Source organism: Agelaius phoeniceus, chromosome 34, assembly GCF_051311805.1.
Source record: "Agelaius phoeniceus isolate bAgePho1 chromosome 34, bAgePho1.hap1, whole genome shotgun sequence".
In the NCBI taxonomy this organism is placed as follows: Eukaryota; Metazoa; Chordata; class Aves; order Passeriformes; family Icteridae; genus Agelaius; species Agelaius phoeniceus.
In genome coordinates, this window is record NC_135298.1 from 3,359,899 (window position 1) to 3,384,370 (window position 24,472).

General features: G+C 41.7%; 1 protein-coding gene, 1 long non-coding RNA gene and 1 pseudogene across 2 annotated transcripts in view; 2 read left to right on the top strand and 1 right to left on the bottom strand.

Annotated features, from left to right (window-relative positions):
• The first annotated feature begins 321 nt into the window (after positions 1 to 321).
• LOC143696366 (uncharacterized) lies at positions 322 to 1,222 on the top strand. Its single transcript, XR_013185810.1, has 3 exons — positions 322 to 612; positions 828 to 906; positions 1,093 to 1,222. It is a non-coding gene; the product is annotated as an uncharacterized LOC143696366 (long non-coding RNA).
• Positions 1,223 to 1,319: 97 nt separating this feature from the next.
• LOC143696420 (uncharacterized) overlaps positions 1,320 to 24,472 on the top strand; it is a gene marked incomplete at its 5' end in the record, with an annotated part of 102,584 nt that continues 79,431 nt past the window's right edge. The window contains 3 exon segments of the mRNA XM_077192550.1: positions 1,320 to 1,578; positions 1,581 to 1,664; positions 1,667 to 2,048. Coding sequence (XP_077048665.1) covers positions 1,320 to 1,578; positions 1,581 to 1,664; positions 1,667 to 2,048 — 725 coding nt within the window.
• The window catches only part of LOC143696384 (synaptonemal complex protein 1-like), a 69,267-nt pseudogene continuing 53,556 nt past the window's right edge, over positions 8,762 to 24,472 (bottom strand).

Consider the following 24,472-nt stretch of genomic DNA (forward strand, 5'->3'; position numbering starts at 1 on the left):
CACGTGACCGTGCAAATCCCGCCCTGCTCCCGCCCACCAATCCCAGTGCGCGGTCTCTCCCAAATTTGCATAACCACGCCCTCAGATTAGGCCCCGCCCCCGCCGGCTGCAGCCGCGTCCGGGCGCTGTTTGCTCCCAGTTCCCTCCCAGTACTCCCAGTAAGAGCGGGACCGGCAGGGAGAGCGCTCCCAGTTCCCGCCCGCTGCTCTCACCATCGTTCCCAGTGCTCCCAGTAAGAGCGGGACCGGCAGGGAGAGCGCTCCCAGTTCCCGCCCGCTGCTCTCACCATCGTTCCCAGTGCTCCCAGTATCGCTCCCAGTGCCGGGCGTGGCGGGGCCGCTTTGGAACCCCCCCAGGGCAGAGCGCGGCTGCTTTTGGGTGCCGGCACTGCCCGGGCCGGGCTGGGAGCGGAGGAGGAGCGGGAGGGAGAGGAGGGACAGAGGAGGAGGAAAAGGAAAGGGAAAGAGAGAGAGAGGAGCGGGAAGAAGAGGAAGAGGAGGGCCAGAGGAGGAGGAAGAGGAGCAGCGGGAGGAGGAGCCGCAGCACCAACCCCACGCGGTTCCCCCGCTCGGGCCGCGGCTGCCCCGGTTCCGCCCCCTCCGGAAGCCGCAGGTGAGCGGGGAGGGGGAGTCGCCCCAAATCCATGGCGGAGAGGGGCGATCCCGGTGCAGAGGGACCCCCGGCAGCCTGGAGGGGTGGGGGAGGCTGGGGATGAGCGGGGTCCGGGCCCCCCGAGGCTGAAAGGGGCGCTGACTTCTCCAGCTGCACTTGGGCACCGGGACCATCAAACCCGACACGCTCAGCCCTTGTTTTGCCCCCCAAACCAGGATTTCCCATTCCCAAACCTTGGCCAGGTGGAGGAGGAGGCTGCGAGGAGGAAGAAGATGCCCCAGGACACCCAGGCAGGTGAGGAGGAAGTCAGTGCCCCTTTCCCCCTCTGTCCTGCTCCATCTCCCAGCCCAGCACGGCCCCCGGCTGCAGGACAGCCCCACTGCTGATGCTGTCCAGCCAGGGATGCACTGGGGGGATCTCCTTCCCCTTCCCTGTGGCACGGAGGCAAATCCCATCCTCTCCTTGTCCTTCCTCCCCCAGGGAAGGAGCTGAGCATGGAGAGCAGGGAGGACAAATCCCCACAGCAGAACCTGGTGGCTGAGGCCGTTTGGAGTGGCTCCAGGGCACAGGAATCCAACGGGGAGGAAAAGTCCCGGAGATCCCACACAAGGAGGGGCTGCAAATGCAGAACCTGGGGATCCGAGGAGGAAAGACCCACCTTGGGCCGGGAAGGTGACCACAGGTAGGAGTTGGGGGTCCCTGAGCAGCTTCAGGATGGGGAGAAGCCCCACAAGTGCTCGGAATGTGGGAAGAGCTTCAGGTGGAGATCGTCCCTGATCAACCATTGGAGAATCCACACAGAGGAATGGCCCTATGAGTGTGGGCAGTGTGGGAAGAGCTTCAGGTGGAGCTCCCACCTGAACTCCCACATGGGAATCCACACCAGGGAGAGGCCCTATGAGTGTGGGCAGTGTGGGAAGAGCTCCAGCCACAACTCCAACCTGATCCACCACCAGCGTGTCCACACCGGGAGAGGCCCTACGGATGTCCTGAGTGTGGGAAGAGCTTCAGAGCCAGATCCAGCCTGATTTTCCACCAGAGGAGCCACACGGGGAACGGCCCTACAAGTGTGATGAATGCAGCAAGAGGTTTCAGATCAGCTCCAATCTCCTCCATCACCAGCGCACTCACACAGAGGAGAGGCCCTTCCGCTGCCCCGACTGCGGGAAGGGCTTCAGGGACAAGTGCAGCCTCCTCAGGCACCAGCTCATCCACTCCGGGGAGAGGCCCTACGAGTGTCCCAGGTGCGGGAAGAGCTTCAAGACCAGCTATGAAGTGACTGCCCACCAGAGGAGCCACACGGGGGAACGGCCCTACGAGTGTGGGGAGTGTGGGAAGAGCTTCAGGACGAGCGCCCACCTGAGTGCCCACCAGCGCATCCACAGCGGGGAGAGGCCCTATGAGTGTGCCTGGTGTGGGAAGAGCTTCTCCCAGGGGTCAGCCTTGACCCAACACCAATGCATCCAGCTGTTGTGTTGTCTGTATAAGTTGGACTGTTCTGTTCCCCCTATCAAGAAATGGTTCTGCCCTGGTTCTCCCTTTCCTCCTTTATGCTGCCAGTTATCCCAACTCCTCCCCAGTTGCCTTGGAGATTAATGTACCCTTTCTCAAATCCCTCCCCGGTGCCCTGTCCGTCACTTGGCGCTCCCACCCTTCTCTCTAGAACTCTCTAGAAACTTTCAGCTGGAGCGTCGAGTGATTGGCTCAGGGGCCGGGGCCCCACCCTCAAGTTGTCCCCATTGGGGTTTTCCCTAAGTCAATCTTTTGTATCCCACTCCCCTCTGAAACCCTATTCGTCCAAGGACTGACTCCTCCCCTGTGTCCCTCCCTCCTTTTAAGCTGTTGCAACTTCCCCCTCGCTCTCTTCGGTTGTCGGTTTCCCCTGGGACCCAATAAACCTGGATTCACCACAGCTGGAGAGCGCTCTCTCATTTCTGCTGACTGTAGCCATAAGCCAAGCCACGTCCTGCCACAAGGTAACACTGCTGTCACGGCACAGAGCGTTTGCCTTAGGTGCTGTCCCGAACCACGGAGATCGGGATAGTGCCCCCCTACTGCTAGCGGTGCTGGACAGCCGGCCGGGACGTCCGAGAAGGACAATCAATCAATCTTTCTCCAGCTGGACCGCTTCATCCAGCACTGAGGGAAGCTGTGGGAGTGCTCCCAGGGCGGGAAGAGCTTTGTGTGCTGCTCCAGCTCCACAGCTCCATCCCTCATTGGAGGATCAGCACTGGATGATCCCCAGTGACCCCGTTGGGCAGAGCCCTGGTGATCCATGGTGCTGCTGATTTGTGTTAGGAAGACACCTGGCTGGCTCCTGGCTCCCCGTGAGCACCTGGACACACCCACAGACCAACATCAGAAATCCATTGTGTATAGTAGAGGATATGTATTTAAATATCTGTATAGAGGCTTTGCCCCAGAGGTCCTGCTTGCCCTTGATGGGCTGCAGCTGTGATGTCCTTAATTGGGCTGCAGCTGTAACCAATGAAGATGACCAGGATAAAAGGGGGTGGGTAAGGCAGTCAGGGAGAGCCTTGGAGGAGCCTTGATCTGAGAGAGAGCAGTGTGCAGAAGAAGGAGTCCATGCAGCGAAGATCTGCAGCCATGAGAATACACCCAAGAGGTATGGACTTTAGAAATCTAATAACAACAATATGTCACTCTAGAAATAATAGAAGAACAACAATTGTGGAGAGCTGTTGCCCTGACTTTTGAAGATTTTTCTAAGCCTTCTGATGTTTACATTCTTGTAGCAAACTTTCTCACATACTTCCTGTAAATAACTTATTGTTTTGCATTCTTTTATGGAGGAGAGGAAATTTGATGGACTGTTGGTTTGTCCAGTGTCATTGGAGAGGTGGCACTGTCACCCTCCAATCCACTGTCACTTTTGGAAAACTATAAATGTTGGAGTCAGGAAATAAACTTCCCTTTTTTCCCCTTGAGAACAGTGGTGTGTGTGCTCGTGTTGTTTCATGTCCTATAGCGACATGGAGCAGGTTTGTCGACTTCTGACCCCAGAAAAAACTCACTTCTTGCGTCTTCCTGGTGGCATCAAGTAACACTGGATGGCCTTGGAGGTCTTCTCCAATACAAATCCATCATTTTAATTCTCTCTGCCCCACAGGCATTTTCTACAACCAAATCGGGTCAGACTGGGGCAAAACCCATGATTTTGGAGACAGTGGGGTTGGAAACCCCTCCAAAAAAGGTTCTTCCCACCCGCCCAAGCACGTGGATGCTCTTCTGGCAGGGACACATAAATCCTTTTGGTTTTGCCTTCAAACACAAAGGTTTCTGTTCATACCTTTGAAAGCCCTGAAATTGGAGTAAAAATCAAGACATTGAATTAAGGCTTGGATGGGCACACGTGGGGACACAGCCCTGGGTGGGGACCTGAGTTGGAAGTGGCCATGGACAGGGACATGGGGGGACACAGCCATGGATGGTGACATGGGAGGACATGAACATGGATGGGGACATGAACTGGGACAGCATCAAGGCCACCACCTGTGCCACCACAGTGCCACCAGCACCTTCATCTCTGCCATAGCGCTGCCTGATGCAGTTCCTGCCACCACGTCCCCCCTGCCACCATTGTGGTGTCCCAGCCGAATGTCACCACCCACCAGGGCAGGATGGGAACTTGTTCAGCTGGTGACAAGTGGCCCAGGAGAGAGTGACAGCCACCAGGGTGTCCCAGGGCCACCGCGCTCAGGGGACCCCAACCGGCCCTGGGGACAGGGCAAGGGTCAGTGTCACCCACAGGGGCCATGTGGGCCCATGCTGGGTGTCACTGGAGGCGTCCTGGTGGCAGCGTCCCCACAGGTGTGGTGACATTGTCCCCTGGTGTGTGTCCTGGTGGCATCGTGTCCCTTACATGTTGATGACCCAAGTTACATCATCCTTGTTCTCCTCCCCAGTTCTAGAATGTTCCCCACTCCCGCTTTCCTATTGGTTCCCGTTGCCTGCAGCTCCTCCCCTGAATCCCAGTTGGTTGCTGCCCTTTTGTCCCGCCTTTGCACCACCCTTGTTCCCTCTGCCCATTGGCCCTCAGGCCCAAAGTGCGCAGGTGTTTGCAGGGGTCCCAGGACAAGGGAAGAGACGAGAATCTTGACTCCATGTTTCAGAAGGCTGATTTATTATTGATGATATATATTATCTTAAAAGAAAATGATCTATTAAAACTATACTAAAAGAATTGAAGAGAGGATTTCATCAGAAGGCAAGCAGGAATAGAAAAGAATGATTACAAAAGCTCATGACTCTCTGAGAGTCCGAGCCAGCTGACTGTGATTGGCCATTAATTAGAAACAACCAACATGGACCAATCAAAGATGCACCTGTTGCATTCCACAGCAGCAGATAATTCTTGTTTTTCTTTTCCTGTGAGGCTTCTCAGCTTCTCAGTTTCAGAAAATATCATGGCGACACCAAAGCTCCCCCTCCCTTGTCCCATATAAAAGCCTGGACCCTGCTTTGTTCTTGGTTCTTGGTGCCTGGACCCCTCGGGTGTGTTGGCCCATAAAGCACCCCTGGAACTCCAAGCAGGGATCCCCTCCCGCCTGTTTTCCCCCCGAGCTGCAATCGCCATCGGCCTGGTGCTCGCTGAGCCATCCCTTTCCTAGAGGAGACGCCCTGGGGAAAGCAGTGCCTGGTGCTGGGGATGGGCACTGGGGACTGCTTTGGGCTGGGGAGACTGAACTTCCTTCCAGGGGCTTCTCTGGGGCAGGGCTTGGATTTGGCCTGGAAACAGAGGGAAGGTTCCAGGAGGGTTTTGTTCCTGCCCAGAGCCGAGGCCTTTCCTGTTCCTCATCCTGCCCTGGCAGCGAGGGCTTGGGGAGCACCAGAAAGGGGCAGAGACACAGCTGGGACAGTGACCTGACTTGACCCCAGGGCATTCCCAGACCATGTGGAAGAAGAATCAGTCTGGAAAGAGGGGGAAGAAGCAGAAAGGGGGGGATGCTGGCAGTGATGGCATTTGTGTCCCCAGGTCACCATTGCCTGGGCTGGAGCCCTGCTCACCTGGGCACGGATGAACACCCACCTGCCCGTGGGAAGCAGGGAATGAATTCCTGGTTTTGCTTCCTTGCACAGCTTTTCCTTCCCCCATGGACCTGTCTGAGTCTGAGCCCAGGAGTTTGGGCTCTTTGTCTCTTTCACTGCCTGGATTCTCCCCCATGGGGTGCTCCAAGGAACTGGGCCTGAGGCCAGAGAAGGAGACAGGAGAGATGGAGCTGTGCACTGAGGCCATGGCAACAAGCAGGGCACCCTCAGTCCATAAATAAAATCAGGCACAGAAACGGGCAGATGGGATTTTACACCCTTCCCTGCTGCTTGCATTTCCTGCAAGCTTTCTGCAGTGTTGCTGGCAATATTTTTGTACTTTTTCAGGTGATTTACACAGCACCTCACAGGACACACTCACGGGATCAGGAGAATTCTGTGATATCCCATGGATTCATGTCCCTAGGAAATACCAAGGCTCTAGTTGATTAGTTACTGTTTGAGTCCAGAAGTGGGCAGTACAAACTTCCATTTTTCATTTTCAAGTGCTCATGGGGAAAGCACAGCAGATTCTTCCAGATCTCTGCACAATATTTGTTAGCTACATACAATAACAAATCTCATTTACATCGCTGCTCAACAGCTCAACATAAGGAACCCAAACTACTGGCCTATCCCTAAGACTACACAAAAAGAAGAAAACAAATCTATTTTGCTTCCCACTTCACCTGCATTTGGGATTTTTGATTTTGCATTATATTTTAACATGTACTTGTAGTTTTCTTGTTATGTCTAGGCTCTGAAGTAGGGTTTGTCACTGTTGTGAAACCAAGATTAATCAAGGATTAATACAGAAATAGATGTTCTAATCTATCCTTGGACTTCTGCTGGTCCCTAGGAAGGCTGGTGGGTGATTTCTGTCTGTGTTCAAATATTTAAAGCAATAACAAATAGTCCCATACTTGATATTTCAGATAAACAATTTAATGGCATCTGAACATTGTTTTCACGATCTTATAACGTGCATCTTTTACTCCCTTATGAAGCTGAAATCTTTTTAAATACAAGCAATTCTACTGCAATTTTAGAAGTTTCAAAACCATTTCAACATACTGAAAACAAAACAGTCTAAAAAGACAGGTCTAACAGCCATTAAAATGCAGGAAAAAGCAAGAGGACTTCAGGTAAAAGAACATACATTGAACAGCAACATTTCTTCCACTATGATTTATGTGTTAAGAAAAATGGAGTAAATTTAAAAGAACAGAAGTTCTTTAAAACCAGACTTTCTAATGCCAGAAACAGCTTTGAAACAACTTTCTATGCAGTTCTATTTATTTCAGAATTTAAAATTGGCCAATTTTTGTCCCAACATTTTGAAGCACAAGGGAGGAAAGGTGGAAAAGGCTCTGCAGGGGTTGCAGTTATAGATCTATAAAGTTCATATGTGTAAAGGAATGAACACAGTATTGAACACACTGAGTATGACAGAAAAATGCAACAAAGCACTAACTCTGAGAGAAAAACAACCCTGCAAGCAATGCCAGGGCACTGGGTATTTCTGCATTTTAAGCAAAGAACTTTACAACATCTTTAATTTTCCTTTTCCTGTCCATTTTGGAGAGCGCAGCCCAGCCCGCCTCGCGCATTCTCCTCATGGTTTTGAGTTTCAGAGCAGAGCCTGGAGATTTCACACTGGATGGAGCTGGGGTCTAGGAAGGAAAATAAAGCCATCCTTTAGTTTCTGTAAACAATCTGATTAACTGCTTGCTTTAATCTTAGGAAAGGCTAACATACCTTTTTTGGTGCTGTGGAATGTAATTGTGAAGCTTGTGGATAATCTTTGTACAAATTTTTAAACATTTCTTCTTCCGAGACTATGCTCTAATAAATGAAAAAGTTACTTACTCACACTATATTAAAAACTACTTTTTCTTTCCCCCTAAGGATATTAAACTATGAAAAATAAAAAACATTAAAATGTCATTATGAGGCAAAACAGTTCAATAAAAAGCATGTTAATTATGTACATACAATTCCAGAAAGAACCAATCAATTAAAAATATACCCATAAATATTGGCTTGAATGTGGAAGCCCAAACTGTTTATTTTCATTCTCAGAGCCAGCAGTGAGCACAAAGAAGTGCTCAGCACAGGATTTGCTCTCTGACTCTTACCAGGAGGTCAGTGTGCTCAGAGCTGTCTGACTGAGTGTCCAGCTGCACAAGCACTTTCTGCTTTTTCCTGCTGCTCTGCTCTGAAGGCAGGTTTGTGCTTCTTCCACTGTGCATTTTATCCATTGGAGGAGTCTTTATAGCATATGTCTGGGAAAGAAAACGTTTCTATTTTTAGATTTTATTTTATGGGGTAAGAATGGAATCTAAAGCCAAACTCAGGAGCCAGTTTACAGTCTGAGTGTCCAAGAATTCACCTGAGAGAAATGGTGGAACTCTTCTCTTTCCATCCAAACACGAAGCAATGACCCAAACAAAGTGGGGTGGGGTGGAAATAGCATTTTTGATATTATTTTTGTTGCCAAATGAGGAGAATGAAGGGGAAGCTATGGAAGAGCTGAGTTTCATGGCACATTGTATTTCAGTTCTTCATGCTTATCTGCAGAAATTCAGGTTATTCTGAACTGTAGCCACTACATGTGGACCATATCAAACATCAAAGAAAATGGGAACAAACAAAACTGCAGGGAAAGGCTTTCAGAGAAAGATTGATAGCTATATCAAGATTGGTGTTACTTAAAATAGTCTTTTCACTAGAAGTTAAACTGAGAAGCATTGAATGGTCCAGTGCAGTCCTTTTTCAGACAGATAACATCAAAGTGGTGCTGGATTCCATTGCTCCAATATGAAACCCACAAGTGAACTCCTGACAGGGAAGAAGGGTAAGTTCTGCAGTCAGGACTACTTTGACACTTTGACCATTTTTACAGCTAGATCAGCTTTGTTCTCTTCCATAGAGGAAAAGTGCCTTTACAAATGGACACTTTTAAGACTGAGTAAAACAATTCCAGAGACATAAAAAAATCAACAACGGAGCAAGAAAAATTACACACTGGGAGCCCTTCCAGAAACTGCTGTCTAATATCTCCATGGAATGGTAGGACCCTTTAAAATCCCTTCTTATCCCAGGGGGAAAAAAAATCACCTACAGAGAAGTAAGAAATACAGGCAGAAAAATGCAACAAGAAAAATTCACTGTTAGGAGTTACAAAACTTCAGTGTTGGACTGCCCAAGGGACTTCCTGCACTGAAGGAGATATTTTTTATTTTTATCTTTTTTATTTTAGGAATATAATTTGGAGACTTTCTATTTTTACATGAGTAGATTCACTGTATAGATCTAAACAAGGTTTAGGAGTCCCAGGAACATAAATTTTTATTTTCTATAATTTAAAAAGTTTGAAGTCCAAAGCATTCCAGTGTCTTTTGTTGAATGCAAATAAATTATCATGGCACTTCAATTGATTCTACACATATAAACACTACCAAATTCTAAAAGCAATTAAAAAGTTGAAGTTACCTTGTGTTTCTTTTCACTTTCAGGAATCATACTGTGAGAGTGCTCTTTTACAAGATTCTCCTACAAAAGAGTTATGTGACAGTCAGGAAATATTTCTTTGAATTCAGTTGTTAAAAATCTTCTTGGTGTAATTACAGAGCACAGTCTATAATCACAGACTGTTACAAAGCTCACACAAAAATATGACCAGGTTTAGCACAACCTCAGCATTCAAAAGTCACTGAAAAAACCCCTACAGTTTAGGGAACTTTTTTGCTTTAGCTAGTTAAAGTTAACTAAAATAAAGGAGAGTTTTGTTTTGTTGTTTGTTTATTTAGATATAATCTATAATCACAGAGTGTTACAAAGTTCACACAAATACATGACCAGGTTTAGCACAACCCCAGCATTCAAAAGTCCCTGTTTTTCTGTTCAGTTTCATTTCTTATCCAACTCCTCCCACAGCACAAGCCCAGGCCACACCTCTCACCCCCACTGCTCAGTGAATAAAAAACTCCACCTTCTCTTCAATTTCTGCTTTCAGTTGTTCCTTAAGGGAGGCCAGTTCACTTTTCAAACATGACAGCTCATTTTCCTACAAACCATTAAATAAAGGACAGGGTTAACTATGCACAGCCCAGAAAAAAGAAAACAGTCCCAAGTGAGACAGTAATTAACAGGGACACTCATTAGGTACACAAGAGAATTCTATTTGCTTTTCAGCCCTATACTTGAAGCTTTGCTTTAGCTTGTTTAAAAAGACTGAAGCACTATAAGAAACAGGAACTTGATCAGAAATGTTCAAGGTAAGACCTTAAAACACTTGGGAGAACAGGGCTGAGAGGGCACAATCGAAATATTTAAAACAAAAGTTTCCTATTCCAAGTGGGAAGTCAGAACATGACACACTATCTGCAAGAGCAGACACAAACACACTGCTACTCCAATTCATTTCTAGAAACATTTGGAGTTTTTAGTGCCCAGAATAAGATCTGCTGCAGCAGCTTGGGTGGGACTGCTACTGGTAAAAATTAAAACCACACTGGAAAAGTTCCCAGAGAACTGTCTCTGGTGGGAAAGACCCCAGAGCACAGCAGGAAAAAGAAACTCTCTAAGCAACCTGAAAAAAGATTTTTAGAAGTCACAAACTGACTGAAGATCACATCTTTTGTCTCTCTGTGCTGTCGGTGGGCAAGAGGGAGGGATTGGGAAAAAAGGTGTTTTAAAGGTTTATTTTAATTCTCATTACCCATTTTTAATCCTATTAATAATAAAACTTTTGATGCTATTTAGGTTTGAATCTGCTTTACCCTCAAAGTGTTTTTCTCCTAATCCTTATCTCAACTTGAATTTTTCTTTCCCCTCCTCTGCTCAACTACAGCAGAGAAAAATGAGTGAATGTTTTTGTTGTGTGTGCCTGGCCCTTAGCCAGTATAAAACCACTCCACAAGGACATCAGCCCCTTCACTGAATTACTGAACATTGGAAAGTACTCCTTACCAGTGCTCTTGCTGATGAGAACTGCTTTTGCTGTTTCATTTTATAGACTTGTAACTCTGCATCTTTTTCTTCAACCATTTTATCATATTCATTCTGGGTTAAAAAAACCAAACCAACAACAAACTCAAAACATGTGACTAAATGTTACAATTATAGAGTTATCCAGTCTTAAAACATCATTTCTTTCAAACCAGGCTCTTAAGATTCAGAAAGAAAAGATTCATTGATGCTTCTGCAGAAACTGTAAACCAGAAAATGCTCAATTCAAGTATTATTTTGTGGACTGGCAGAGAGTGCTTGATTTCTGTGCAGCAATATGTGCTCAGCACTAAGAGCCAGCTGTGCCAGCTTTATTAATGTATCTGCTAAAGATATTGCAAAATAGAGGAACAGAAAGGAAAACTAAAATGTGTCAGGCTAAACTGCTGACAGTCACTAAGGCATCTCAGAGAAAGAGCCTAAACTGATACTGAAAAATATTGCACTCAGATGGTATCAAAGGAAGCCTGAACTGAAAAAAATCTGAAAATTCCAGAAGTTTAGATGAATGGAATTTATCTGCCCATAGGAATCTTTTGAAAATCTTCAAATGAATTTGATTTTAGATGATGCAAAGTCCAGCATGTGTTCAGCTTCCTTTTCCCAGATTCAGGCCTGTTTCTGCTTTGGAAAGGTCATGAACGTGGTATCACAAGTTATAAACATGCTGTTAACATGGTATCACACACTGCAAACCACAGCAAGCAGGAAAATCTCTTCCCTTGTGCTTTTCCATCAGTGCCATCATCTCAGTTATCTTGTGCTGACATCTGGCATCAGTTTCTCTCTGTATCATTGCTGCTTCATCACAAAGCAACCTCATCTTTTCTACCTGTCAGTAATAAATTGCATTTCATTCATCAACATAACCATATATTTCTTTTTAATCTTAATTTCTTCTTTCCCCTGTGGGTGCAAAGTTTGCAATCCCACTTGGGCTTTATTTGCTTTTCAGATCCCTTTCAAATCCCTCATCTTTTCTGCAGATTGTTAAAATGGGCAAGATCAAAGGTACAGCCATGGCAGGCAAGTTCACTTCAAACCAAAAGGCCATTTCAAGCACTCTGCCCTAACATTTCTTAGCATTGCCATCAAAAAAAAAAAAAAAAAGTGTGGGCAGAAAAATACTAATATGGGAGAAGTTATAATCTAATTTAACTATGCTGACTTTATACCAAGGGTGGAATTTCTTTGAACTATATCTTGAAAGCAAGAAGTTTTAATGGAGTTCTTATTCGCAAAGACATATTCAAATACGTCAGCCTAAGCACCTCATGTACTGAAGCTTTGCTCACAGGCATACACAAATTCCATTCATGTCTGAAATGGAAGAGCAAGGACTCTGGCCAATAAAGCTTCATAAAAACATTTTAAATTAAAAAAATTAAATTGCAGTAAAAATTAACACCTCTCACCTCTTCACGAAGTTTATTTTCATTTCCTTTTCTTGTTTCTATGTCTTTTTGATAGATGTCAACTGCTTCCTTATGTTGCTTGTTCATATTTTCCATCTCTAACTGCAATTTATTCACCTTTTGAGAATGCAGAATTGCTGCTGTTATTTGTTTAGGAATTACTGTGTTAATGATTTTTTCTTACCTCTTGTTTTTGAGCACAAACACACTGTTACTGTTCAGGTATATGATTAAAGTGTTTCCTATTTAAAAGTTCAGCCTTTTTTTTAATAAAGAGTTGAACTTTGGCCTGAAGTGAGTTGGAAAATACTCAAAGAAAGAATGGCAACAGCCCAGTGGGGAAGACTGCCCTAAGCAGTCACCCTAAATGCTGTGAATGCCTCAGAAAAAAACAAATACAGATGGAGATTTGATTCCCTCTCTTGTAAATCTGTATCAGATTTTCACAGCTTTTATGGTACATTTTTCTCCCAGCTGTGCATCTTGATTACAGTTTTTCCTTTTAAGGTTATCATATGAATATCCTCAAAAAAGTCCACTTTTCTTCAAGTGCAGTACCCAAAGCTGGACACAATATTCCCATCAGAGGGATTGCCACTGCAGAACACATTTAAAGAACAGCCTTAAAAAAGTAATATATATATACATATATGTATATGTCTTTTAAATGCTTTTCTGTTACAATGAGGTTGCTGAACCCTGTTCAGTCCACTATCAACAAAAGAAAAAAAAAAAGGAACAGATCAGAAACATCATTAATTGCAATGTGAATCCATCTCTTAAATGTCCAACAGTCAGTGCCCAATGATTAAAAATGGAAGCATCTTCTAAAAACTGTGAGCTCATTCCTGCAAAGTCTGTATCCCAGATCCCAAAGCAGCTCAGAACGTATTGAACAAGTATTATCATTACTTACAGTGGCACTTAAAAACACTCACCTCATCTTCTACAGGATGTTATTTAAACCTACCTTCCCTTCATAAGTATTGCTTTTCTTGCTTTCTGCAGTAAGTTTCTTTTGCAGCACCTTATTCTGTTGAAATAAAACAAAACAAGCACTGTACCTTAATAAGTAAATAGAATTATGTAATGGTTTAACTGCATCAAGAAATTCCAGCTCTCATCAGGCAAATAACTCTCTGTTGTGCAGCTCAGGTTCCAGAACAATTCTTCAAACAAATGAATGTTCAACTAATTTCTGTGATAATTACTGTTTCTTCATGACCTTAAGAAAGGCTCCTCCTGAGCAAGAGCAGGGAATAACAAATGAGGTGCAGAATGGGAATTAAAACTAAGATGCTGCTGACAGAAGGTGTGAAGATGTCATGACAAAAAATACAAGTTCTTTATTTTTACAGTGAAGTTACTACAGTTTGTGCCAGTGCAGAATTATTTTCTACTAGTGGTAACTGAGATACTTATTACAAGTACATAAATAACACTATGCACTAAATGAAAAAGAGTAGAAGTTCATTAAAGGTATTATTTTTGTAATTGCTCTTTTCAAATCAAGGCACATTTAACAAATCAAGTGATTCCTGAGATGACTCCCTAATTTGCTCAGGGTTAGGATAAGAAAGGAGAATTTTTAAATTACATAGGTGTATCTAAAGATATCACAGCAGACACAAACCTGCTGAAAAGGCAACCCAAAATATAATGTGTTTATGTATTTGTGAAATGAAAATCTCTACCCACCTCCTGCTGCAACTCTTCAATGCATTTGGTTTTATTTTCCACCTGCTTCTTTAAATTGTTCATCTGAAAGAGAGATTTCAGACATTCATTAGTAAGTTCTACAAATGACTCCCTATGTGAGCAATTCCTGTAAATGTTCTCAAACCTGCACTTGCACCAGTCTGGTTTGTTCCAATGGGACTGCAACACCAGCTGACATGTTAGAATAATCAGAGTTTTAGCCATAAAGTACCACAAGATGTTAATTATAGCAGTGAACCAGTTCCTTAGTGGTTATGGAATTAAGAAAGAAGAAGAAAAATACCCCAATATCTTCACAATTTAAAAATACACTTGTAGGAAGTTCCCTACATCCATGAAAAAATAAATTGTCCCAATTATTTTCTAGAATCTTCAATGGTTTTCCTTTCTTGAAATTTCATTTTCAGTACTCTTCACCTGAAATGACAATTGTAAATCTTTGACTGTTACAATGAAATTTTGAAATTTGCTAAAAACCCCAGGTCGCTTTGAACCAACAGAAAGAAAAGTAGAAATGTTTGAATCTATTTAAGCTAAACCTCACACTACATATAAAAAGCTAATCCAGAGCCCATCCATCACTGTGTGGGTATATGAAAAATCAGAAAAGCAGGTTCTCTGTTTGCCTGAAAAGAACCAAATCTTTAATATGAAACTTGCAGCAAAGAGTGAAGATCCCCGTGACTGTGCTTGTCTTTTGAAATACCAGGGCTCAGCATGGGCACACACAATGGCACAGCTGGCAGCAGCTGAGAGAGAAGAAACCTCTGGCAGAGATCACATCCCCCAGGCAGAGCTTTGCAGAAAAATCCCAACACAGATTTTACATTTAATGCTCTCCTACAGGTTCTGTAAGATATTTTCATGACACAGGACATACATTTTCTTCTCTTTCATCCAGTGTACTTCTCATCTCTTCACCTGTCTTTGCCATTTTCTCCTTCCAAGACTCCAGTTCATTTCTAAGTGCCAAATTAACAAGCATTAGTAAATATTTCCTTCTTGCCTTTAACTTATTTTCAGTACTTCTAAGAAACCCTTCTTTTATTTTCTAAAAAGAGCTGCTAATGTTGATGGGAACTTCATAAGCTGCTCAATGAAAATGTTCTTGAAATGCAGCAACATGCCCAGTAAGTCAATGTGTGAACTGTCCATACTTTTTTGAAGTAGGAAAAGATGTTCCAGCTAAGCCAAGGAAAATACATCCTCACCTGGACTATTGCAATGCAGCTGTGAAACATGGGAGCTGCCTGTCTATTGAACTGGTGATACAGAGAGTAACTCTTACCCAGTTTTGCCTTGTCACATTTAATCCATAACCTTCACCTTCCATTTTCATTGCCTTCTCACCTGAGGTGTCTAATGCACAACAAGACAGCTCCTACTATGTAATACAAAATGATGGCAAACACTGTTCCTGCAGCAATTGGTATTTCTAATCTGAGAAAATTTCTACTTGGCCAACAGCAATTCTGAATAGTTTCTGTTTAGCTATATAATCTAGAAAAAACATTAATCAAAAAATCCCAGAAAGCAGCATTTGAACACAACTAACTATTTGAGTCTACTTCCTTTCACAATATCAGTTCTTAATATTTGTTTTTACTTGCCTTAGCTGGCTATTTGCCTCTTCTAGATTTTCAACTAACTGCTTTGTATTTTCTTCTTTTTTCTTACTATCCTAAATAAAGACCCATGTGTCAGCAAAGAAATAAAATTCAAAGTGACTTCTTAAAAAATTCAAAGACATCCAAAGCACACTGACCTGCCTTGCTCACAAGTGTAAATACACTTCCTTTCCAACTCAAACACAAAAAACAGCTCAGGTACTCTACAGACCCAAGTCATGTTGCAGCTCATCATCTAATTTCTAAAACTGAGTAATTTGTCAAATTGAGTATTGTCCTTTCATGAAACCTGGAAGTTTACAACTTGCCTCTTGTTGTTCTTGCAGTTTCTTGACTTCTGCAGCCACAGCATTTTTCTCTTGTGCTGTTTGTTCTTTCTCTAGTGAAAGCTTACTGAGATACACTGTTAGTTGTTCATTCCTTAACCTAATTTCAAACAAATGGCCAAGAGGAATAAGAAGATGCCTTTTGAAATCTCCTTTTAAATTAAACATACCCATTATCAAGTCTTATTCCATGCTGAAAGAAGTCCAGGCCTTTATCTACAAATATAAGCTTTGCAGCAGAGTCAGAGAGATGTAAAAAGGTGACAGAAGAAGGAAAGAAAATCAGAGTCAACTTTTATATAAATCTAATGGTTAATGAAGATGATGTAGTTCAAAGCAAGATTAACCATGAATTCAGAAACTTTCTCTTCTTGTTAAATAAGTCAAAGAGATATGGAACAACTACATATGCCACAGAATACATACAAATAGAGAAAGTGGAATTTAGAAATGTAAGTCTAGAATTAATGGCATATATGTGGTTCAAAACTTTCATTAGAAAACAATCCTAGTTCATTTCACTGTGGATTAAAGCAACTTCTCTATTACACCAAAACTAATTAAATATTATATTTTCAAAATGGTCATACGCCTCTTGTTCAAGATCTGTTTTCAGAGTCACAAGCTGCTTTAAATAATCTTGTTCCTTCTCAGCTGTACTTGTCAGCTGTGCTTTCAAATCCTGGAATTCTTTCTGCAAAATGAAAAGGAAGAGTTTTGAGTATCCATGTGCAAACTCCAACTGCTGGAGGTTATCAGACATGAACTAAGAGCACAAGGCTTTCAGAAGAACCCAACAACATCCATGGCATGGATTATCCAGGTTGGATCTTTCCAGTCTCTGCTGGGATCTGGAAGTGCTGTGAGACAGTGAACTGTGACACCAGTGCTGTTCATGTCTGTCCCCTGCTGTGAGTTTAATTACCTGGGCTGCAAAATTAGGGTGGGACACTGCTCTGGGTGCTGTTTCTTATGCAGAAACTTGTGTCCAAGTCATGATGTGTAACTTCACTATTTCTAAAAACATGTTACTATTGGCCTACTTCAGACCTCTCTCATCTGGAGAGCATTTTCATTGCTCTCTCCACATTTTTCTCTCTCTGCATATTTTCTACAGTAGCCTCAAGACTCTTCTTCAGTCAAAGTCCTCCAATTTGCCCATTTTAGAAAATGAGTGAAACTCAGTTCAGAACACTCAATGCACAGATTAGAACAAGCAAACACAGTGAAATGCACACCTGATTTCCCACTATCTTAACTTGAGTTGATATGGATTCTTGTTAGGCTTGTAAATCTAAAATCATAATGAAAAGAAACCTCTGTTAAGAGTGTATTTCATATAGCTGAGACTCCTGTGACAGAAAATGGGCCTGTGTCACAGTACAGCAGGGTTCACAGAGGCCAGAGCTAATTACCTTCCTGTAAGGAAGAACAAATGGGAAAACTTTATATCCACAGGGAGTGGCATTTGAATGGGCATGAACAAAGAAGGAAATAACCAAAAACCTTGAGAAGGAAAACCAAAAACATGGGAGACAAGAAAAACTAAAAGCACAGGAGACAAGAAAAACAGTGGCAATAAAAAAGTTCTTTAAAGAAAACACTGAAATTGTGTGTGAGAAAGTTTAGTAGAAATGTTAAGGTAGACTAGATGGTGTTTATTTATGACATTTAAGATACTTACAAAGCAAGAGGAATTTCATATGAAGAGCAAATGCCATGAGATTAATAAAATGAATATTTACCAGAGTTTCTGACAGCTCTTCAAGTTGCACTTCTTTATCACATTTTACTTTAGTCATCTCTTCTACAGCACATGGAATGTAAAATTAATGGAACAAAAATGATTTTTCATATTTAGCAGGCAGTATAAAACATTTACCCCTTTGCAATACCCAGTTCTCAAAACTTGTTAGATTAAGTTAAGAAGCTGAAAAGCTAATTTATGACTTAATCTAAATGTAGACTTGAAAAAATGATTCAGACATTAGCAAATCTCTCTCTGAAGAGAAACTAAATATTTATCTTAAATAAAGTTTAGAGCCTTTCTATGTTTTCCACAATTATAGCTTCAAATAAATCATGGACTGTTAGACTAGAGTATTCTGCAAGTATTGATGCACCTGCATTGTTCCAGAAAAAAATCTGAACTGCTGAAGGTACCACATGGATATGCTGAGAAAGGAAACCAGTTGTTACTGACTTCCAAATGGTTTCTATGTGCACATTGACAGTGCTGGTATTTTTTGCAAGTTCTCAGCAGCAAGGCAGAGCTCTCACTCTGGGGACTAAGGAGCACATCCCTAGAAAGCACAGGATATCAAATTGATGATATTTAAAGACAACCCCTGCCAGCATCATTCCACTTCCAGCACGGGCAGGGTCCCAGAAACCTCAATGGGAGGGTTTTATCTCTGCTACAGAAGTCACTCCTGGCACCTGCAGTGCTGCTGCTCTTAGCTGGAAACCAAAATTACCTCCAGAAGAATTCATGCAGGAATGGTCTCACTATTGGAGCTCTGCACAGCACTGCCCTTTGGCTGCTGCCAGCACCAATGACCCCCAAAGAAAAGGGATCAGCCGAGTCAAAATAAATTCAGGCATTCCTGATAGGTACAGGTACTGTAAAATCATTTCTCCACCTACTAGAGACAGTCCATTTCCAGACAACAGCAGAAAGCATTTTTATTACTGCCTGGCTCATTTTCTGCCTTTCTACAAGCCTTACCCAGTTCAGCAGATTTCTTTTGGAGCTCCAAGGTAAGCAGCTTTGAATCATCTTCATATTTCTTTAATCTAAGAAAATGGTAAATTAAAAACCCCAAATGTAGGGTACAAAGCACTCACTGCATTTGAAACTTCAAGGACAATAAGACAAAGTCTTAGCACAAGCACTTTAAGAACATTTACCTTTCAACAGGCAGATGATGAATCTGCCTGCAACACATATCAAATTACATTTACAACCTCAGAACAGTAGACATAAAAGTAAACAAATATATACCTACAGAAATCTCCATTTCTTAAAGACAGAGTTATGAAAGTTGGAGGGGGCAAAAATTTACTTTTTATAGACCAGTATCAACTATCACCAACAAAAAAATTTACATTCAATTCTCTGCATTTAGACCACTGTGTGGAAAAAACCTCCAAATTTCAGCTTCATTTCCAATTGTTCTTGATTTTGTCATAGACTGCAACCTGTAAGATCACTCTTGGAATTGAAACTCATTAATTTACCTATTTTGCTCTTCTTGCAGCAAGCTTTTCAAATTGGCAACAGAAGTCTCCAACTCCTCTGTCAGGGCTGCAAGCAAAGCCTTCATTTTTTTACATTCTTCCTCCTGCTCTTCCTTTTCTCCAGTAACCTGAATTAATGTTTTCACTCTAGTCTGGAGCTCAGTTTCCAAGTTCTTTTGAGTAACCTTCAAGACATGATATCATTTCTAAACATGTTTTGCAACAAACAGCTACAGCTGTTTCATGTCTAAAGTATCCATAATTATTTATGCAAATACTCCTCTAGTCTATTTCTACTGTAAAACTATAAGCAAGGGGTACCTCTGCCTTTTGCAATGACATTTTAGCCTCTTCCAGCTCTGTCCTCAAATGTTCTTTACTGACCTGGGATTCCTTTAACATTTCTTCATGATGTACTAAACAAAAAAAGATGTTAATATTTTTAAAAATAGGATATTTTCTAAGAAGTACTGCTAAAAATGGAAAATTACATACATTTAAAGAATCTAACAAAGACCAATGGTACTGACATCATATACTATAAAATAATGGATAAAATTTGAATATAGATGGCTTAAAAATATTGAAAATCAAGTTCTGAAAAGTAAGTTTCCTCAGTGACATCTGCCTGACTGTAAATTTGCAATACTGAAGCAACATATTTTCCCCTTGCAATCTTCCAAAGCTCTCAGTGCTTGACTCACCCTAAAAACGACCCTGCCAGTCCTGCTCCCACAGGAGCAGCTCCTGCTCCAAACAAAAATAAGGCCTTCAAGGCCCCAAAATTCTGCTGCCAACCAGCAACAGAATAAAACTATCATGACCCTGTTTCCTATGCTTCTATAAACAATTACATATCATAAATAAACAATCATAAACAATTACATTTACATTCTATAAACAATTACATTTAAACACAGCAGGCAGAACTCTTACATTTTGCTTCCATTAAGTCAGCAATCTTATTTTGTGACGTCTGCAGCTGAGCCTTGATGTCTTTTATGACAACATCTTTTTCATCTCTCTCTATGGCGAGAGCTGAAATCTAGAAAAATGCAAGAAATATCACCATGAAGTCTGGAAAAGGGACAGATGTTAATTTTCATTTGTACCCCAGGTATGATAAGCAGACATTATGCTGTCATTCAAGTTATGCTGTCATTCAAGTTAGATTAGATAGATAGATAGAGAGATAGAGAGATAGATAGACAGACAGATAGAAAATATTTGGCTAGATATAATCTTAGCCAAATATCGATCAAGTCACATTACTCTAAAGAAAAAAGTTCTCCAATTCAAAATCAAACCATAAATTCCAGTAGACTAAAGGTATTGAAAGATCACTAAACTTAGCAGAATTTGACTTAAATGCAGCTTCAGGTGTTATTTTGTCTTTTTTACTAATACCCAGAAACACTCCTTGGCTCTTGCATTGCCCCTTTAGTCACAAATAAAGCTCTACATATGAGATGGTAAAATGAGCAAACCTGCTTTTCCTTTTGACTGACTTCCAGTTTGCATTCTTTTTCAAACTTGTCCACTTTTTCTGCTTCTTCTTTTACTTTTGAGATACAGTAACATCCACAGTTAACATTCTAGCTGAAATATACTCCAAGTTCAATACAACTTCCACTTTAAGATTGCTTGGAATTGTACAGCTGTACCTTTTGTTTCCCAAGAGTAATTGTTGAGGCAATGTTTGATTTTATAATCAAAATACAAACAGAAAAGAGCATGTGAAAATGAAACAGGAACACACCAGGCTATACATACAGAGAGAGAGCATTTAGCTAAAGTTTCTGTAGCTATACACTAGTGCATTATCATTTAAATAAACCAACTATGTGAAATAAGTATTGATCTCTAGACTGTACTTCACAGACAAAACTTCAATGTTGAGTGACAGTTTGAAAAATAAAGTTCCAAATTTGGCCCAGTGGAACAGCAACAGAAGGGGCCAGGCAGTGAACAAAGGCTGCCTGAATAAAAGAAGGGTCCCAGTGTCTCAGGGTGACCTGCTCACCATTCCAGCCCTTCACATCTGTCTGCCCTGGCCCTGCATGTGGAACACAAGCTATGAAGTACAAAATTGAGCCAGCTGCATAAACACAATAAACTGAATTCTCACATTTGAAACTCATTTCCAATCTGTCGTTCTCTGCTTGCACACGAAGCTCTTCAAATGCCGCTGTCAGTCTCTAAAAACAAAATTTAATATCTGAAGTTCAATCCTGGAAACCCTGGAACTTCTCCAGGGGCTGCTGCCCACCTCAGCCATTCTGAGGAACCAGCAGGGAGGTGAAACAGAGCCCAGAAAGAAGCCAGAAGTTGTGGCAGTGACCCAGCACTAAGCACCCATCCCACAGATCACAGGGATCCACATCCCACACACTGCTGCACTTTCTCCATTGAATGTGTTTTATGGAACACAAAAATCATTCTTGAAAAGGGATTGAAAACCCAACTTCCTGCATCACACATGACATGATACCCACACATGATGGATACAAACAGTATCCCAACATAAACATGGAACTCAGCTCAGCTCACACAACTCACATTCCTTTCATCAAGCTCGGTCACTTACTTCTATGTTGCTATGAAGTTCCTCATACAATTGTATTGTTTCTGCCTTTTCCTGTTCATCTATCAAAGCAAGAACATATGAGAAAGTTTTTCTTTTGAACAAGAATGCCAGCTGTCCAAGTCATTATACTTAATCAGCAAAATGAATTTAAAAAGGAATTACCAGCTCCATTCTTATTAAATAAGTCCTTATGAAACATGGTGCCAAAAGTCACAGGATTTAGGGAAAATGTGTAGTTCGTTGAAACATTAAGCAAGCTCAGCTTTTAAATTTCCTTCCTAAGATATTTTTTTCTGTGAAAAGTGTAATTCTGGATCAGTTGATGTGACCATATTAATTATTATAGTATTAATGCTGTTGAATAATAATGTATCAACACTGTCAGTATTTCTAAACTGTAATCTAGGGTTTAGCACTGAATTTCTTCCTATCAGCAGATACCTATAACCACAGAGCTGTCATTAGAAAATTGCAACACTCCATGTCCATATTTTCCTTCTTCCACTTTTGTAATTGATACTATTTTTTCCTAAGAAAACAACTAAAAAGAGAACAGTAAAAGAAACAGCTATCAAAAAAGAACAGTACATCCATATACAAGTGTTTGTAGAATTAAGACTAAAAAGAAATCAACACTTCTTAAGTATCCAGGATCAAGTTAGTAAAATTCTAATGATTAGAATAACAATTCTAAATTGCATATACAGTAGAACTTCCAATCAAGAACATATTTTAAAACCTCAAGAATTTAAACTTCATTAAGTTATCCAACTGTTCTGGCTTGTTCAGTTTCATGAGAAGAATTCCAGTTACTCATTGTACCTTGGGGTTAAGACCTTTTCTCCCCATAAATGTGTGATGGCTGAAAACAGGAAATGTCAGCCCTGGAAATTTGTTAGGGAGTGCTGGGAATTTAGAGTAGATTCTACTGCCTAAAAACAGGCATGAAGGGTCACTTCTTATGTCTTAATATATTCCCAGTGTGTGGGTGGCCCTGCAAACCTTCAATGGGCTGAGCAGCCTTGAGGAGCCCTGCCCTGCTCTGGAGCGGCTGCCAGGGCCAGTCAGGGCTGTGGGCACTGCCTCAACCCTGGGTCACTGTTTGGGCACCCAAAGAGCTCCCAGGCTGGCACCTTTCAGCAAACAATTTCACTGGCTTCAAAAGCCCTCTGCATTCAGCATTACAAACCAAAAGTCTGTTAGACCTGGGGCTTCACTTCCAATTTTGTGAGCCACTTAAAATTCACTTTTCACTCTGAGAGCCACATCCAGTCGATCCCAACTGGAGAACTTCTCTGAACAGCACGAGAAATTTCTTCTTCTTTCTTCTGTTTGTGAATTTAGAGCAAGCTAGAAGTACATTTACTCTGATCAATAAAAGCTAAAAAAGCAGTTACGTTTGCTGGTCTTCTCTGTGAAGCGAGTGCAGGTTTCCTTGAGCACATTACACAGATGCCTCGAAGCAGCAGCTCTAAAGGAGGGAAAAAATATCCTGTTTGCACAGGAGTGCACAGTACTTTGTGTGCCTAAGGAGTAACAATGGAAATGACCTTCAAAATTTAACAGCTACATAAAACTGCCCACATGGAAACTGATTCTTTCCACCACAAGAATATATACTTGGTTCTATTACTTACTCTTTCAAGAGATCTTTATTTTCACATATCTCATCTTCCAGTTTCAAATGGAGTTTTTCATTTTCAAACTAATTTCATAGGGAATAAATGCAAAAAGACACTGTTATTGAAAAATAGATTAGAAATGCACTTTGACTTCTCAAATCCCTCATGAAAAAGTAATTTGGGGCATCAGTAGACAGAAGTCTGTTTTAGCTGGTATTACATGCTGAGTCATCTTTTGCATAAAAGATGCAATAATTAATGAACAATAATTTACCAGCAAATGAGACACTTACAGGTATATTCTTCAGACAAACACTCACACGGGACAGGTGCCTGCAACTTCTCAAAATAATCATTTTCTCAAGGCACAAACCAAACTGCAACAGTCTTTAAGATTTAATTGTATCAATAATAGTGTCATACTGAATCAGGAAGCACTTAACTTTGTTTATTTAATGTACACTATACAATACTGGCCTGCAGTTCTTGAATGGCTTTATTCTGTGCTTCAATAGTCTTTTTATTTTCCTGGAGCTTTCTTTCTTTCTGGTTTAACTCAGTTTCCACAGTCAGTTTCCACTGCTTGATCTTCTCAGCCTCTTTGTAGAGTTTTGAGAACAATTCATTCATTGTTTCTGTATTCTATTGAAACAGGTTCCACAATTTAATCTCAAATACTATCTAATTAATAGTACATAATATCTAATTCATACTGTTGTAGATAATGTATTTATCTCTTAGAAACATCACAAGAGTAATATTTTTCTACAGATGGTGATATAAGTTGATATATGATCAGGAGCCCAAGTTTATGCACAGGATGCACAAATCTTTGTGCATCCTCTATGTATGTATCAAAAGGCTTTACAGAGCACACAGGAGAAACAAATACAATGAAATATCCCAAACCCCCTTCAGACATCACCACATAGATGGGCTTAAAGACATGGATAACTGCAGTCCACCAAAATCAATAAAGTTTTGTCAGAATTATCAGTGAAGCCAAAATTCCTTCTAGCAGGTTCTTCACACCATTTCTGTCCTCTCCTTCTGACAGACACTGCTGAGTTAAGTAAAAGCAGCTTCAGAGACTTTGCCCAAGAGTACCTGTGATCTTGCCATGAACACACACAGAATCACAGAGTCACAGAATAATGAGGTTGGAAGAGACCTCTCAGATCATCGAGTCCAACCTCTGCCCCAACACCTGGGCTATAGCACCAAGTGCCATGTCCAGTCTTTTTATAAACACATCCAGAGA